The 17,096-nt window shown below is 36.2% G+C and overlaps 7 gene segments (V, D, J or C); all 7 read right to left on the bottom strand.

The window, feature by feature from the left end:
• The window catches only part of LOC112629378, a 416,220-nt gene extending 399,679 nt beyond the window's left edge, over window positions 1-16,541 (bottom strand). Inside the window, 2 exon segments of the V gene segment in view lie at window positions 15,862-16,145; window positions 16,346-16,541. Of these exon segments, the coding sequence occupies window positions 15,862-16,145; window positions 16,346-16,403 (342 nt within the window).
• The window catches only part of LOC112629379, an 881,832-nt gene that overhangs the window by 435,432 nt on the left and 429,304 nt on the right, over window positions 1-17,096 (bottom strand).
• The window catches only part of LOC112629380, a 766,638-nt gene that overhangs the window by 408,640 nt on the left and 340,902 nt on the right, over window positions 1-17,096 (bottom strand).
• LOC112629366 overlaps window positions 1-17,096 on the bottom strand; it is a 772,346-nt gene that overhangs the window by 455,893 nt on the left and 299,357 nt on the right.
• LOC112629369 overlaps window positions 1-17,096 on the bottom strand; it is a 661,469-nt gene that overhangs the window by 420,881 nt on the left and 223,492 nt on the right.
• Window positions 1-17,096, bottom strand: part of LOC112629376 — a 484,771-nt gene that overhangs the window by 404,566 nt on the left and 63,109 nt on the right.
• LOC112629375 overlaps window positions 1-17,096 on the bottom strand; it is a 451,949-nt gene that overhangs the window by 387,546 nt on the left and 47,307 nt on the right.

Here is a 17,096-nt window from a genome sequence, read left to right as displayed (position 1 = left end):
ACCATAAATATAAAATTCAGAAATTTATGTATTTTATTACTTATTTATCTGACACACTTCTATAATACTTTATTTATTTTTAAATTTTTAAATTTTCAATTTTTGTGTGTACATAGTAGGTGTATATATTTTTGGGGTACATGAACTGTTTTGATACAGGCATGCAATGTGAAATAATCATATCATGGAGAATGGGGTATTCATCTCCTTAAGCACTTATCCTTTGTGTTACAAACAATCCAGTTACACTTTTAGTGTAATTGTACATTATTTTAAAATGCACAATTAAATTATTTTGACTATAATCACCCTGTTATGCTATCAAATAGTAGGTCTTACTCATTCTTTCTATATTTTTGTACTCATTAACCATCCCCACCTCCCCTCTCATCCCCCCACCACCGTTCCCAGTCTCTGGTAACCATCCTTCTACTCTCTATGTCCATGAGTTCAATTGTTTTGATTTTCAGATCCCACAAATAAATGAGAACATGAAATGTTTGTCTTTCTGTGCCTGGCTTATGTCACTTAACATAATGAGCTCCAATTCCATCTATGTTCTTGCAAATGACAGGATCTCATTCTTTTTTATGACTGAATAATACTCCATTGTGTATATGTACCACATTTTATTTATTCATTCATCTGTTGATGGACACTTAGATTGCTTCCAAATCTTAGCTGTTGTAAACAATGCTGCAACAAACAGGAGTACGGATACCTCTTCAATATACTGATTTCCTTTCTTCTGGGTATATACTCAGCAGTGGAATTGCTGGATCTTATGGTAGCTCAGGTTTTAGTTTTTTGAGGAAACTCCATACTGTTCTCCATAGTGGTTTTACTAATTTACACTCCTACTGACAGTGTACAAGGGTTCCCTTTTCTCCACATCCTTGTCAGCATTAATATTTTTTGTTTTTATATTTTTTGGTTCCATGCTTCTTAGTTGACTTCATATGACAATAAATTTGTAGTATTTCCTATATAGAAAAAATAAGATAATGCAGTCTTTACTCCAAAGATGTTTGATCAATTTTTTAAATTCACAGTGCATTATGCTAATGTCATGTAAATTTTTAGGAATATAGTCAAATTTGAGAAAGTTACTATCAAGTTACTATGTGCTATGAGACTTCACTACATTTTAAGTTTTCTTATTCTGTAATAAATCCTAAGTATTATGACTGATGACACTCATTAACTAGTGTATTAAGTCTGTATTAGTTTTCTGTTGCTGTATAACAAATTGCCATGGACATAGTAACTTAGAATAACACCTATTAATTATCTTACAGTTTCCGTAAGGCACAGCTAAGCTGGATCTCATAAAGCTGTAATCAAAGAGTCAGCTAAGGTCAGAGTCTTGTCTGAGACTCGGGAGTCCTCTTCCAAGCTCATTTAGTTATTGGCAGAAGTCATTTTCTTGTAGCTGTAGAACTCATGGCAGCTTGACTCCTCTAGCAGGAGGCTCTCTGCTCAGAAGAAGCCTAAGCCTTTTAAAAGCCTAACCCTTTTAAAGAACCCACTTGATTGGATAGGGCCCATCAAGGACAATCTCCCTGTTAAGTTAAGGAAACAAAGATCTGTGAATGGATCATTAGCAAGGAGAGGCTAAATAGTGTAATGTAAAGGTAGTTATCAAACATTTTTGTTCAAAGCCTGTGAAATATTTCTAGCTAACATCTAAATATAGAATAAAGTAACTGTGAGTCATATGAAGAAATCCAATGAAATCCAAATTAAATGCATCCCTAATTCAAATTCACATTAGTTGGGTTCCAAATAAACTTATGGTCACTTTGTCACCAAAGTGGGAAATTGGAGTAGGAAAACAAGGGTCTTAACTAATTGTGGTTAAAATATCCTACTTTTAGAAAAATATACAAAATATATGACAATGTGGGCACAGTGCTATAGTCTTTCCTAGGGCCTTGAAAGGTACCTGTTCAAGAAAGAGACCCTGAAGCTTAAGCTTCATTAACTTTACATTAAATCTTTCTCCAATCATAAAGAAAGTATTTCGGAATGATTTATCAGCTATATGTCTCATAGAGAAGATCTTACCTAATATAAAAAGCTAATATGTTACTAATTTTATTTTACATATGAGAAAATTTAGCTTTAGAAATGTTAAGTTAAATTATTCAAGTCCCAATGCTATTAAGAGACAGAGCAGGATTTAGAACCCAAGTCCGTATAACTCCAGAGCCTAGTTTTATCATCTGTGGTCAACTCAGGTTGCTTAAATGATAATTGAAGCCTTTTGAGTAGATGAAATTTCCCATGGACAGTGTTCAGACTGAGTAGAGAATAGAGCCTACAGCAGTAGGAATGGTGATAATATGAGACGGTTAAAGAATAACATCAAAAAGACATTGCAAAGGGGCTTCCAGAACTTGGATTTAAAAATAAGAGTTGCCCAACATACTACTCAAAACATCCTTGTTTCAACAGAAAAATCACACATCATATGAAGAACACGGAAAATCTCAAAATGAATGAGAAAATATAATCAACAGACACCAACACCTAGATGACCCAAGTGTTAAAATTATCTGACAAGAGTTTTAAAACAGACATCATTTTCAAATGCTTCAACAAGCAATTATAAACATGTTCAAAGTAAATTTTTAAAGTAGAATGTCTCACCAAAGAAATAGAAGATAGAAAATGAAACAAATGAAAATTTTAGAACTGAAAGTAAAATAACTGAAGTTAAAAACTCATTGGATAAGCTCAACAGCAAAATGGATAGGTCAGAGAAAAGAACCAGTGAATTAGAAAACAGAACAAGAGAAATTGTCCATCTGAGCAACAGAACGAAAATAGACTGAAAAAGATGATCAGAGCCTCAGACGTCTGTAGTTCTATAATAAAAGTCTTAATATTTTTGTTATCAGAATTCTATATGAAGTATAAAAAGAAAATAGAGCTAAAAAGTTCTCAAAGAAATAATGGCTGAAAACTTCTGAATTTGTGAAGAGTCATAACCCTACAGATACAGGAGGGTGACAGCATCCTATTCAGAATATACCTAAAAAAATTATGCCAATACACATCATAATGAAATCTGAAAATTAAAAAAGAACAAATCTTGAAAGCAGCCTAAAGAAAATGGCAAATTATTCAAGGGAAATAAACAATTCCAATGACAGTATATTTCTCAATAGAAACCAGGGAGACCAGAAGGAAGTGGCCAGATATTTTTCAAGTGCTAAGAGAGAACTGTCAATCAGAATTATATATATATAAAACTATCATTCAGTGGGAGAAAATTTTTGCAGTCTACTCATTTGACAAAGGGCTAATATCCAGAACCTATAAAGAACTCAATCAAATTTATAAGAAAAAAACAAACAACCCCATCAAAAAGTGGGCAAAGGATACGAACAGACACTTCTCAAAAGAAGACATTCATACAACCAACAGACACATGAAAAAATGCTCATCATCACTCGCCATCAGAGAAATGCAAATCAAAACCACAATGAGATACCATCTCACACCAGTTAGAATGGCAATCATTCAAAAGTCAGGAAACAACAGGTGCTGGAGAGGATGTGGAGAAATAGGAACACTTTTACACTGTTGGTGGGATTGTAAACTAGTTCAACCATTGTGGAAAACAGTGTAGTGATTCCTCAAGGATCTAGAACTAGAAATACCATTTGACCCAGCCGTCCCATTACTGGGGATATACCCAAAGGATTATAAGTCATGCTACTGTAAAGACACATGCACACGTATGTTTATTGTGGCACTATTCACAATAGCAAAGACTTGGAATCAACCCAAATGTCCATCAGTAACAGACTGGATTAAGAAAATGTGGCACATCTACACCATGGAATACTATGCAGCCATGAAAAAGGATGAGTTCGTGTCGTTTGTAGGGACATGGATGCAGCTGGAAACCATCATTCTCAGCAAACTATCACAAGAACAGAAAACCAAATACCACATGTGCTCACTCACAGGTGGGAATTGAACAATGAGATCACTTGGACACAGGAAGGGGAACATCACACACTGGGTCCTATTGTGGGGAGGGGGGAGGGGGGAGGGATAGCATTAGGAGATATACCTAATGTAAATGACAAGTTAATGGGTGCAGGACACTAACATGGCACATGTATACATATGTAACAAACCTGTACGTTGTGCACATGTACCCTAGAACTTAAAGTGTAAAAAAAAAAAAATGAAACTATCATTCAGGAGTGAAGTGGAAACCAAGACATTCTCCAATAAAGGAAAACTTAAAAAAAATTGTCACCAGCAGAACTACCCTAAAAAAAACTCTAAAGGAGCTCTCTTAGCATAAACAAAATTAAGAACCTCAGGACATCAGGAAATAAAAAGAACAAAATAACCAAAAATATGGGCAAAAACAGTTGACTTTCCTTTTCCTTGTGAGTATCTTCAATTATGGCTGATGGATCAAGCAAAAATAATAACACTGTCTGATAAGGTTCTAAACATATATTGGGGAAAACATAAAGAAAACTGTATTATGAATTGGTGAGGACAACTGAATGTAAAGGGAGAGAATGTTTTTATACTTCATTTAAATTGGTGGAATGACATCACCAATAGACATCTGTGTTCTCTGTTTATAATAGCCATTAGAGCAAACACTGAAGAAAGCTACACAAAAATATACATCCAAGGCATTATAGGTAAATTGAATGGAATTTTAGAAAACGTCAAATAATCCACAAGAAGTTAGGGGATAAAACACAGGGGAACAAAAAACAGAACAAACAAAGAAAAAAATTAAATGGAAGATTAATCCCTAAAATATAAATTACATTAAATGCAAATGATGTACATATGCCAATTAAGATACAGAGATTGGTCTACAAACAGCAATGAAAAAGGAGTTAAAATACAGAGAAAGTAAAAAGAGTGGAAATATGATCCAACTGCAGCTGTCTACAAAAACCTCATTTCTAACTTAATGACATAGGCATGCTGAAAGTAAAATATATATCATGCAAACATTAATCAAAGGAAAGTCAAAATAATTATATTGATATCAGGTAAAGTAGACTTGTAAGCAAAGCAAATTACCAGAGACAGAAAGGAACATTATATATTATTGAAAGGGTCAGTCTATCAAGAAAGCATAGCAATGCTAAATGTGTATACACCAACCGAAAGAGCTGAAAAATACATGGAAGCAAAACTCATAGCAATGAAAGTAGAAACAGATGATTCTAGAATTATAGTTGGAAACTTCAACACCCCACTCTCAATAACTAATAGAACAGCTTGCCAGAAAATTAGCAAGGACATAGAAGAACTCAACAACTCTGCTAACCAACAGGATCTAATAGCCATTTCTAGAACACGGCACCTACCAATGGCAGAATAAACAATCTTTTCAAACACCTGTAGAACGTATACCAGGTAAGCCATATCTTAGGCCACAAAACAAACCTCAACAAATTTAATGTAAAAGATTTGAAATAATAAAGAGTATGTTCCATAACCACAATGGAATACAATTATAAGTGAATATCAGAAAGATAGCAGAAAAATCTCCAAATATTTGAAAATTAAACAACATACTTCCTAATAATCCAAGGATCAAAGAAGTCTCAAGGGAAATCAATCATATACTGAACCTAGTGGAAATGAAAACACAACATACCAAAATTTGTAGGACATAGTCAAAGCAGCATTGAGAGAAAATGTATATCCCTAAACGCAAATATTAGAAATGAAAAACGTATCCAATCAAAAATCTAAGTTCCCACCTCAAGAACCAAGAAAAAGAAGGAAAAAATTAACCCAAAGCAAGTTTAAGGAAGGAAATAATCAAGATAAAAGCAGAAATCAATAGAACTGAAAACAGAAAACAACTGGAAAAAAGAAAAAAATCAAACAGCTATTTTTAAAAAGATGGGTAAAACTGACAAACTTGTAATAAAACAAAGAAAAAAAGGACAAATTACTAATATTAGGAATGAAACAGGGAATGACAGACCCTGCAGACATAAAAAGGACATTTGGGCAAAAACTAAGGAACTAGGAATAAAGTATGGGCTTTAGTTAATTTAAAAAAGAAAGAAAAACTGAAAATGCTTAACATCATTGGCTGTTAGAAATATGCAAAGTAAAACTACAGTGAATTCTCCATACCTCTTAGAGTTGCTGAAGTATTAACCAATGACAACATGAAATGCTAGCAGAAATGTGGAGAAATTAGATTACTCAAACATTGCTGGTGAGAATGCAAGATGGTACAGCAATCTAGAAAATACTTTGGCAATTTGTTATAAAACTAAACATACACTTACCCCATGTCTCATTAATTGTACTACTTGGTATATATTCCAGAGTATGAAGACTCACCTTCATACAAAAACCTGTACATGAACACTTATAGCAGCTTTAATCGTAATAGCTCAAAACTGGAAACAACCCACATGTCCTTCATTAAGTGATTGGTTAAACAAACTTGTATATCCATACTATGGAATTCTACTCAGTAATGAAAAGGAATGAAATATTAATATACACAACAACCTGTATGAATCTCCAGATAATTATGTAGAGTGAAAAAATAAATCCCAACATGTTCATTAACATCCTGAGTGATTCCATTTATATAGCATTCTTGAAATGATAAAATTATGGAAATGGAGAACAAATTAATGGTTGCCAGGCGTTAAATAGTAGATGGTGGCATAATGTAAGTTGCTATTGCTATAAAAGGGAAACGGGATCGTTGTAGAGATGGAAATGTTCTGTATCTTGACTATACCGACATCCATATTCTGGCTGTAATGATATCATTGTTTTGCAAGATAATATATTATTAGAGGAAACTGAATAAAAGATATGTGGAAAATCGCTGTATTACAATCCAGGTGTGTTGAAGACAGCTGCAAAACTGAGAATTCTCCAAAATAACTTTCATGTAGAAAACTGTTTATTACATGATAAGAAATAAAAATGTGATAATTTGAAGCATACATTTATTATTAAAACTAAGTAGTAACCTCTGCATTTGTTTAGCACTTAGGCCAACAAAATATTTTTTATCATTGACGTAGTTTAGAATTCCTGGCATATGGTAATAAAAATCAGCTTGTCTATTAATCATTTTTACATTGTTTTTAAAAAGCTCTCTAAAGCACCCCGTTATTACCTGCAACTGGAGCAAACCACTCCCACTGCCTGACCGTTGGTATGCTTCTGCTAATGACAATTTCTGGGGTGTAAGTCATTGAGTTGATGGCAAAGTCAAATACAGTCATACCTCTGAAATATTGCTGATTATAGACCACCATAATAAGGTGAGTCATGCAAACTGTTTGGTTTCTCAGTGCTTGTAAAAACTATGTTTACACTACACCATAGTCTACTAAGTGGACAATAGCACTATGAAGAACAATGTACATACATTAATTAAAATGTACTTTATTACTAAAAAATGCTAACGATCATCTGATTCTTCAGCAAGTCATATCTTTTTGTTGGTGGAGGATCTTGCCTTAATGTTGATGGATGCTGACTGATCAGGATGTGGTTGCTGAAGGTTGGGGTGACTATAGCAATTTCTTAAAATGAGACAGCAATGAAGTTTGCTGCATCAATTAATACTTCCTTTCATGAAAGATTTCTCTGTAGCCTGCAATACTGTTTGATGGCATTTTACCCATAGTAGAACTTCTTTCAAAATTTGTGTCACGCCTCTAAAACCCTGCTATGGCTTTATCAACTAAGTTTATATAATATTCTAAATCCTTCGTTGTTATCTTAACAATGTTCCAATGTTCACAGCATCTTCACCAGGAGTAGATTCCATCTCAAGAAACTACTTTCTTTGCTCACCCATGAAAAGAAACTCCTTATTTGTTAGTTTTATCATGAGATTCAATCACATCTTCAGGTTCCACTTCTAATTCTAGTTCTCCTGCTATCTACCATTATATTTTTATTATCATTTGGATCTTTTAAAACTGACATTTAAAAATTCTGAGCTCCAGAGGGCACCTCAAGAGCCTTTCAACTCATTCACTGCCTCCAGGAAAGAAAACAACTTAACCCTACCAAACCCATTATTTCCCTCGCATTCTTAAAAGCTTTCTATAGCAGTGTCCTAGATAGCTAAAATAAACAAGAACCATCAATATCAAAATTATTTCAGTTACTTATTCTACAGAATTGTTTACTCCTGCAGTTACTTACTCCACTGGTCTTGAACCTTTCAAAGTCATCTATGAGTGTTGGAATCACCTTCTTCCAAACTCTTGTTAATATTGATATTTTGACCTTCTTCCATGAGTTACAAATGTTCTTAATGGTATTATGTAGAAGATTTTCAATTTACTTTGCCGAGATCCATCAGAGGAATTACTATCTATGCCAGTTATGGCCTCGTAAAATATATTTCTTAAATAGTGAGACTTGAAAGCCAAAATTGTTCCTTGATCCATGGGCTGCAGAATGGATGTTGCATTAGCAGACAAGAAAACATTAATCCCCTTGTACATCTCCATCAGTACTTTTGGGTGACCAAGTGCATTGTTAATCAGCAGTACCATTTTGAAAGGAATCTTTTTTTACTGAGCAGTAGATCTCAACATTGGGCTTAAAATATTCAGTAAACCATGCTATAAACAGATGTGCTGTCATCCAGGCTTTGTTGTTCCATTTATAGAGCACAGGCAGAGTAGACTTAGCATAATTCTTAAGGGTCCTAGAATTTTCAGAATGGTAAATGAGCATTGGCTTTAACTTAAAGTCATCAGCTGCATTAGCACCTAACAAGAGAATCAGGCTGTCCTTTGAAGTTTTGAAGTCAGGCATTGACTTCCTCTCTCTAGCTATGAAAGTCCCACATGGCATCTTCTTCCAATAGAAAGCTGTTTTGTCTACAATGAAAATCTGTTGTTTAGTGTAGCCACCTTCATCAATGGTCTTAGTTAGATCTTCTGGATAACTCCCTGCAGCTTCTACATCAGCACTTCCTGCTTTGCCTTGCACTTTTATGTCATGATGATGACTTCATTTCCTAAACCTCAGGAAACAACCTCTTCTAGCTTCAAACTTTCCTTTGGCAGCTTCCTCACCTCTATCAGACTTCATAGAATTGAAGAGAGTTGGGGCCTTGTTGTGCGTTAGGCTTCAGCTTAAGTGAATGTTGTAACTAGTTTGATATTTTATCCAGAACACGAAAACTTTCTCCATATCAGCAGTAAGGCTGTTTTACTTTCTTATCGTTTATGTGTTTACCTGGAGTAGCACTTTTAATTTTCCTCAATAAATTTTCCTTTGCATTCACAACTTGGCTGTTTAGTTCAAGAGGTCTATATGTCAGCCTATTGATTTGGCTTTTGACATGCTTTTCTCACTAAGCTTAATCATTTCTAGCTTTTGGCTTAAAATGAGAGTCCCATCATGATGGTTCATGCCTATAATCCCAGCTCTTTGGGAGGCCAAGGCAGGAGAATTGCTTGAGCCCAGGAGTTTGAGACCAGCCTGGGCAACAGAGTGAGACCCCATCTCCACAAAAAGAAAAATAAATAATATGAGAGATATGCAACTCTTCCTTCCACTTGAACAGTTAGAAGTCATTGTAGGGGCCGGGTGCGGTGGCTCACGCCTGTAATCCCAGCACTTTGGGAGGCTAAGGTAGGCAGATCACGAGGTCAGGAGATCAAGACCATCGTGGCTAACACGGTTAAACCCCATCTCTACTAAAAATACAAATAATTAGCCGGGCATGGTGACAGGCGCCTATAGTCCCAGCTACTCGGGAGGCTGAGGCAGGAGAATAGCCATTGAACCTGGGAGGCAGAACTTGCAGTGATCCGAGATGGTGCCACTGCACTCCAGCCTGGGAGACAGTGAGACTCCATCTCAAAAAAAAAAAAAGAGGTCATTGTAGGGTTATTATTTAGCCAATTTTCAATATTGTTATGTCTTAGGGAATAGAAAGGGCTGCAGAGAGAGAAAGAGAGGGGCAAACAGTCACTTGGTGGAGAAGTCAGAACACACACAAAACATTTATTAATTAAGTTTATTGTATCCTTAATCACCAGAGAGAAGTGGTTCTCTCTGCCTACAGCTCTTCTTAGCAGAAACCTTAACTTTGCTATTGCGATCTTTCTGACATACCTCAATGTAACTATTTTCTGGAAAAGGGCTTCTCTGACCACCAGCAGCATAATCCCCACCCTGCCAAAGTAAACACAATTTTATCATCTTTCATATTCATTTTTAAAATTTATTGTCCTTTTCAAGTGTTGAATATTTGTTTGAATTGCTTTATTGTGTGTATACATCTTCCCTGTTAAATTCTAACTGTTCACTGCTGTATTGCCAACAGCAAAGTGTTTGCCTACCTAAGATGCTGTTACCACATGTGTAGGAGAAAGTAACTTCTTTCAAGGGTGAACTCTCACATTTATTCTTGCAATGTAGTTCATTAATTTTCACTAACAATAGAAGTTCATTTATATCATGGAACATAATAGCTATTAAAGTAGCACTAATCAAGCCCCCTTTTTCATAACTATATCCAATTTTATTTTTAATTTTTTTACAATTTCAACTTCTATTTTAGGTTTGAGGGTATATGTGCAGGTCCATTACATGGGTATATTGCGTGACACTGAGGTATGGGGTATGAATGATCCTGTCATTCAGGTAGTGAGCATAGTATCCGATAGGTAGTTTTTCAGTCCTACCCTCGTCAGAAGACCCCGGTATCTATTGTTCCTATTTTTATGTCCTTGTGTACCCAATGCTTAGCTCCCACTTACAAGTGAGAAAACGTGGTATTTGGTTTTTCTGTTTCTGCATTAATTTACTTAGGAATTTGGCCTCTAGGCGCATCCATGTTGCTGCAAATGCCATGAGTTCATTCTTTTTTGTAGCTGCAGAGTATTCCATGGTGTACATGTGCCACATTTTCTTTATTCAATCCACCTTTGACAGGTACCTAGGTTGATTCCATATTCTTGCTATGGTGAATAGCACTGCAATGAACATGCGAGTTCATGTGTCTTTTTGGTAGAATGATTTATTTTCCTTTGATATATACCCAGTAATGGGAGTGCTGGGTTGAATGGTAGATCTGTTTCAAGTTTTTTGAGAAATCTCCAAACTGTTCTGCAGACTGTTCACAGAGGCTGAACTAATTTACATCCCCATCAACAGAGTGTGTGTTCCTATTTCTACACAGCCTAGCCAGCATCTTTTTTTGACTTTTTAATAATAGCCATTCTGACTGGTATGAGATAGCATCTCATTGTGGTTTTGATTTGCATTCCTCTGATGATTAGTGATGATGAGAATTGTTTTCATACAATTGTTGGCCACTTGGACATGTCTTCTTCGGAGAAGTGTCTGTTCTTGTCCTTTGTCGAACTTTTTTTTTTGAGATGAAGTCTCGCTCTGTGGCCCAGGCTGGAGTGCAGTGGCACAACCTCGGCTCGCTGCAAGCTCTGCCTCCCGGGTTCACGCCATTCTCCTGCCTCAGCCTCCCCAGTAACTGGGACTACAGGCAACTGCCAGCACACCCGGCTAATTTTTTCTGTGGTTTTTTTTTTTTTTTTTTTCCGGTAGAGACGAGGTTTCACTGTGTTAGCCAGGATGGTCTCGATCTCCTGACCTCGTGATCCGCCCGCCTCGGCCTCCCGAAGTGCTGGGATTACAGGCGTGAGCCACCGCGCCCAGCCTTTGTCCATCTTTTAATGCGGTTATTTGTGTTGTTATTATTGACTTGTTTAAGTTCCTTGTAGAGTCTGGATATAAGACCTTTGTTGGATGCATAGTGTGCAAATATTATCTCACGTTCTATAGGTTGTGTGTTTACTCTGTTGATAGTTTCTTCTGCTAGGCAGAAGCTCCTTATTTAGGTTCCTCTTGTCAATTTTTATTTTTGTTGCAATTACTTTAGGGGACTTAAGCCAAAAATCCTTTGCCAAGACTGATGTCAAGAAGGGTATTTCCTAGGTTTTATTCTGAAATTTTGATAGTTTGAGGTCTCACTGTAAATCTTTTGTTTTTAATTCCATTTATTTATTGAATAGGGAATCCTTTCCCCATTGCTTGTTTTCCTTGGCTTTGTGGAAGATTAAATGATTGTAGGTATATGGCTTTATTTCTCTGTTCTCTAGTCTGTTCCATTGGTCTGTCTGTCTGTTTTTGTACTGTTACCATTATAATTTTGGTTACTGTAGCATTATAGTGTAGATGGAAGTTGAGTAATGTACTGCCTCTGTCTTTGTTCTTTTTGCTTTGGTAATTTGGGCTCTTTTTTGGTTCCGTATGAATTTTAGAATAGTTTTGTCTAATTATGTGAAAAATAATGATGGGAGTTTGATAGGGATAGTATTGAATCTTTAGACTGCTTTTGGCACTATTGCCATTTTAACAATATTCATTCTTTCAATTCATGAGCATGGAATAGTTTTTCATTTATTTGTGTTGACTCTGATTTCTTTCAGCAGTGTTTTGTAGTTATCCTTGTAGAGATCTCTCATACCATTTACCCTAGACACAAAAAAGTTAAATACCCAGGAATCCATCTAACCAAGGAAGTGAAAGATTGATCAGTTCCAGGAGTCTTTCGGCAGAGTCTTTAGGATTTTCTAGGTATAGAATCATATTGTCAGCAAAGAGAGATACTTTGACTTCCTTTTTTCTTACTTCAACATCTTTTATTTTTTCTCTTGCCTGATTGCTGTGGCTAGGACTTCCAACACTATGTTGACTAGGAGTGGTAAGAGGGGCACTGTTTTCCTGTTCCAGTTCTCAAGAGGAATGCTTTCAGTTTCTACCTGTTCAATATGATGTTGGCTGTGGGTTTGTCATAGATGGCTGTTATTAATTTGAGGTATGTTTCTTCAGTGCCTAATTTGTTAAAGGTTTTATTATGAAGGGATATTGGACTTTATCAAAAGTTTTTTCCGTGTCTATTGAGATGATCATATGGCTTTGTTTTTAATTATGTTTATGGGGTGAATCATATTTATTAATTTGCATATGTTGAACAAACCTTGCATCCCAGGAATAAAGCCTGTTTGATTCTGGTGAATTAACTTTTTGATGTAGTACTGGTTTTGGTTTGCTAGTATTTTGTTGAGAATTTTCACATCTAGATGCATGAGGAATATTGGCCTGTAGTTTTCTTTTTTCTTTGTGTCTTTACCATGTTTTTGTTTCAGGGTGAGGCTAGCTTTATAGCATGAGTTAGGAAGGAGTCCGTCTTCCTCAATATTTTGGAATAATTTCAGCAGGATTGGTACAAGCTCTTCTTTGTACATGTGGTACAATTTGGCTGTGAATCCTTCTTGCCCAGGACTTTTTTTGATTGGTAGATTCTTAATGACTGATTTAATTTTTTTCTTGACTGAATCTTGGAAGATTGTGTGCTTCCAGGAATTCAAGCACTTTCTCTAGATTTTCTAGTTTATGTGCATAGAAATGTTTACAATAGTCTCTGAGCATCTTTTTTATTTCTGTGGTATCATTTGTAATGCTGCCTTTGTCATTTTTCATTGTGCTTATCTGGAACTTCTCTTTATTTCTTTGTTAATTTAGCTAGCAGTCTACACATCTTGTTGTTGTTGGTTTTTTTCAAAGAACCAACTTTTGGCTTTATTTATCCTTTGTATGGATTTTTGTGTCTTAATTTTATTTAGTTCTGCTCTGATTTTAGTTATTTATTTTCTTTGCTAGCTTTGAAGCTAGTTTGTCCTTTTTCTAGTTTCTCTACGCATGATGTTAGATTGTTAATTTAAGATCTTTCTTATTTTCTGACGTTGGCATTTAGAGCTATAAACTTTTCTCTTATCATCGATTTTGCTGTATCCCAGAGATTTTTGTATGTTGTGTCTCTGTTTTCATTTATTTTAAATAATTTTTTTGATGTCTGTCTTAATTTCATGGTTTATCTAAAATCATCCAGGAGCAAGTTGTTTAATTTCCATGTAATTGTGTGATTTTGAGAGATCTCCTTAGTATTGATTTCCATTTTTATTTCACTGTTGTCTAAGAGTATGATTGGTATAATTTCAAATTTTTAAAAAATTTATTGAGACTTGCTTTATGGCCAATGAGAAGAATGTATATTCTGTGGTTGATGAGTGAAGTATTCTATAAAATTCTGTCGGATCCAATTAGTCAAGTTTAAGTCCAGAATTTCTTTTTTTTTTTTTTTTGAGATGGAGTCTAACTCTGTCACCAGGATGGAGTGCAGTGGCACAATCTTGGCTCACTGCAATCTCTGCTCACTGCAATCTCCATCTCTCAGGTTCAAGCGATTCCCCTGCCTCAGCCTCCCGAGTAGCTGGGACTACAGGCATGCACCACCACACCTGGCTATTTTTTTTTGTATTTTAGTAGAGACAGGGTTTCACCATGTTTGCCAGGATGGTCTCAATCTCCTGACCTCGTGATCTGCCCATCTCAGCCTCCCAAAGCGCTAGGATTACAGGCGTGAGCCACCGTGCTCAGCCCTAAGTCCAGAATTTCTTTGTTAGTTTTCTGCCTTGATGATCTTCCTAATATAGTCAGCGGGGTGGTGAAGTCCCCCACTATTTAAGCTCCTTTATAGCTCATATATCTGAATGCATTACTTACCCACGAGTTGGTTTGTGATGTCGAGAAAGCAGCTTTGTAGCCCAGATATGGCAGAGGTTGTGAATGCAAACTCCTCATCACACAATTTGGAGCCTGAATATTTAGTAAAAGAAATAGATGAGAACAAGAACTTGTTGATAAGAAAATCTTCCAGGAAGATTTTGGAGTTTCAAGCTTTTATTGATGACAGAGTTTGGGACATAAATATTGAGAACTGGGCTTTACATCAATGCATCTCTCTGACTTATCTAAGAAGTACTATCTGATTGATGTAGGCTTCAATGACCAATCTGAATGGAGAACAAGCTGCCCTCCAGCTTTAACATTTCTTATGGTGATTCATTAATTTTTCATGTGCAAAGTGACTCTTATGGTGAAGCGAGAACTTGGCAGGGAAGAAAAATTAAGTGTCTTTACAAGGGATCTGTGGAGATAAGTGAAGATCACCTAAATGAGAAAAGCAAAGGCAATTTATTCAGAGCTTGCTATACCAAAGGAGTCAGCTACCGTCCCTTGTGTTTGGCAGAGACTTAAAGATAGGCAGAGGAGTAGGGAAGCTTTAGAGTGGAAGAAGCTTCAGGTGTGTCCTGGTTGGAGGCTCTTGCATGGGGAAGATATAAGCAGGCTCACCAAAAAGTGAGGTATCCTATGCGATTGTTTAGTTGTGCATATTTAGCTTTCTCTGGTCCTTCCTACGTTGAATAAATCTCAGAAAATTATGCCATGTGAGAGAAGTCATACACAAAGGCCACTACCTACTGTATTATTCCATTTATATGAAATGTACAGAATAGGAAAATCCATAGAGACTGAAAACAGGTTGGTGGCTGCCAGGGGCTGGGAGGAGGGTGGGCAAGGTAACTGCTTAATGGTCATGTGGTTTCCTTTTGAGATGTTAAAAAGTTTTTGAAACTACACAAAGATAAAAGCTGCACAACATTGTGAATATATTAAATAACACTTACTTGTTCACTTTAAAAGACTGAACTGTGTAGCATGTAAATTAATTGAAATAAAACTATTTTTTATATTAAAATTGATAAAAATCTAAAGATCAGAGAATCATAGTTTAACTTCAGATTATTACATCAAGTTTTGTGTATTTAATTACTTCTATGTGGAGACAGTGTCAATTTAGAAGACCTCTTAATGCGAAAACATTCCTCAGTCTCAAGATAAAACTTGTGGTTAGAGCCCCAGCTATAGAGTTTGGGTACTGGTTGCAGGTGCCTGTTGCACACTGTGTCTCACAGCACAGAGGTAGGTGGCTGAGTCACTAGGCTGAGAAGCTGTAATGTATAAAGTACTACGTCCTGATGATTTATCCAGCGAGGCATTAAGTCTTCCACTTGTTTGCTCTCTCTGACTTGACTGAATTAACAACAGAGATGTGAGACCTTTCCCAGGGTCCTGCCTAAACCACTGGAGGTTGTAAATAGCGCTATCAGTGAAACTGCAGTTGAGAACCAAGTTGTCTCCTTCTGGAACACTCAGAGCTGCAGGAATCTGTGTCACCTCCTGTTTACTGCTCACCCCTGTTCAGAAAAAGAGCAATAGACTGGTTAGTGGGTAATGATTCCTTAGAAATTACTTTTAAATTTATTTTTTCAATTTCCATAGAAACTCCCAGGAAATCATACAGGCATAACAACTCCCTTTCTTTCTCCCTCTTTCCTGAGAGAAATGTCCTGGAGTCGGCCTGTTCTTTGCTCATTTCCAGTTCCCTCTAACTCACATTGCAACTGCAGCCAAAGGATGAGCAGGCCCAAGAGGGTCTCCATTCCTTCTGTCATGTAGACCCACTGAAAACCGAAATCTTATGTCTGAAATATGGAGAATGACTCACAAGATAAACGCTCTGCTTTGTATCTCATATGTTCAAACATTTCTACAGGAAACAGAGTTGGCCCAGCCAATCCGAGACAAGTCTCTCTCTTTCTCTCTCTCTCTGTCTCTCCTCTCTCTCTCTGCTTGCTCTCTCTCTCTCTCTCTCTCTCTCACACACACACACACACACACACAGATCTGCAAAATGTGGGAGGCGGAAATGGAATGAAAGGAATGAAAACACTGCCACTTCAGGACCAAGCACAGTACCGCTAGAGAAATGCTTCTTTCTCCTCCACTTTCACCTCCTCCTCCTCCTCCTAAAGAAACAAAAATGTCTGAATATCAGATTTGTAGAATGCAGCCAAATCAGTGCATAGAGAGAAATATATATTCTTAAATGCTTATATTAGAAATGAGAAAATATATAAATGTTTTCCATACTGTTACAGCAACTTTCTCCAGATTCCTATGACTGCTGTCTCTTCTTGCCTTCAGTGCTTAAGGACTGGTTTCCTGTAACTCGCATTTTTGTGAAAAGGCCCTTTCTATCATCTCTTACTTGTCAAATTGCAAAGAGAGTTCAGAATCATAATATTAATATTCAGTTTTGTTGGTAATGTCAGGAAATGGAAGCTCTGATATTCTGATAACTGAAA

This window comes from Theropithecus gelada, chromosome 7b (assembly GCF_003255815.1).
Source record: "Theropithecus gelada isolate Dixy chromosome 7b, Tgel_1.0, whole genome shotgun sequence".
NCBI classification, from domain to species: domain Eukaryota; kingdom Metazoa; phylum Chordata; class Mammalia; order Primates; family Cercopithecidae; genus Theropithecus; species Theropithecus gelada.
The sequence above is the reverse complement of the archived record's forward strand: the minus strand, read 5'-3'. Positions and strand labels throughout refer to the sequence as shown.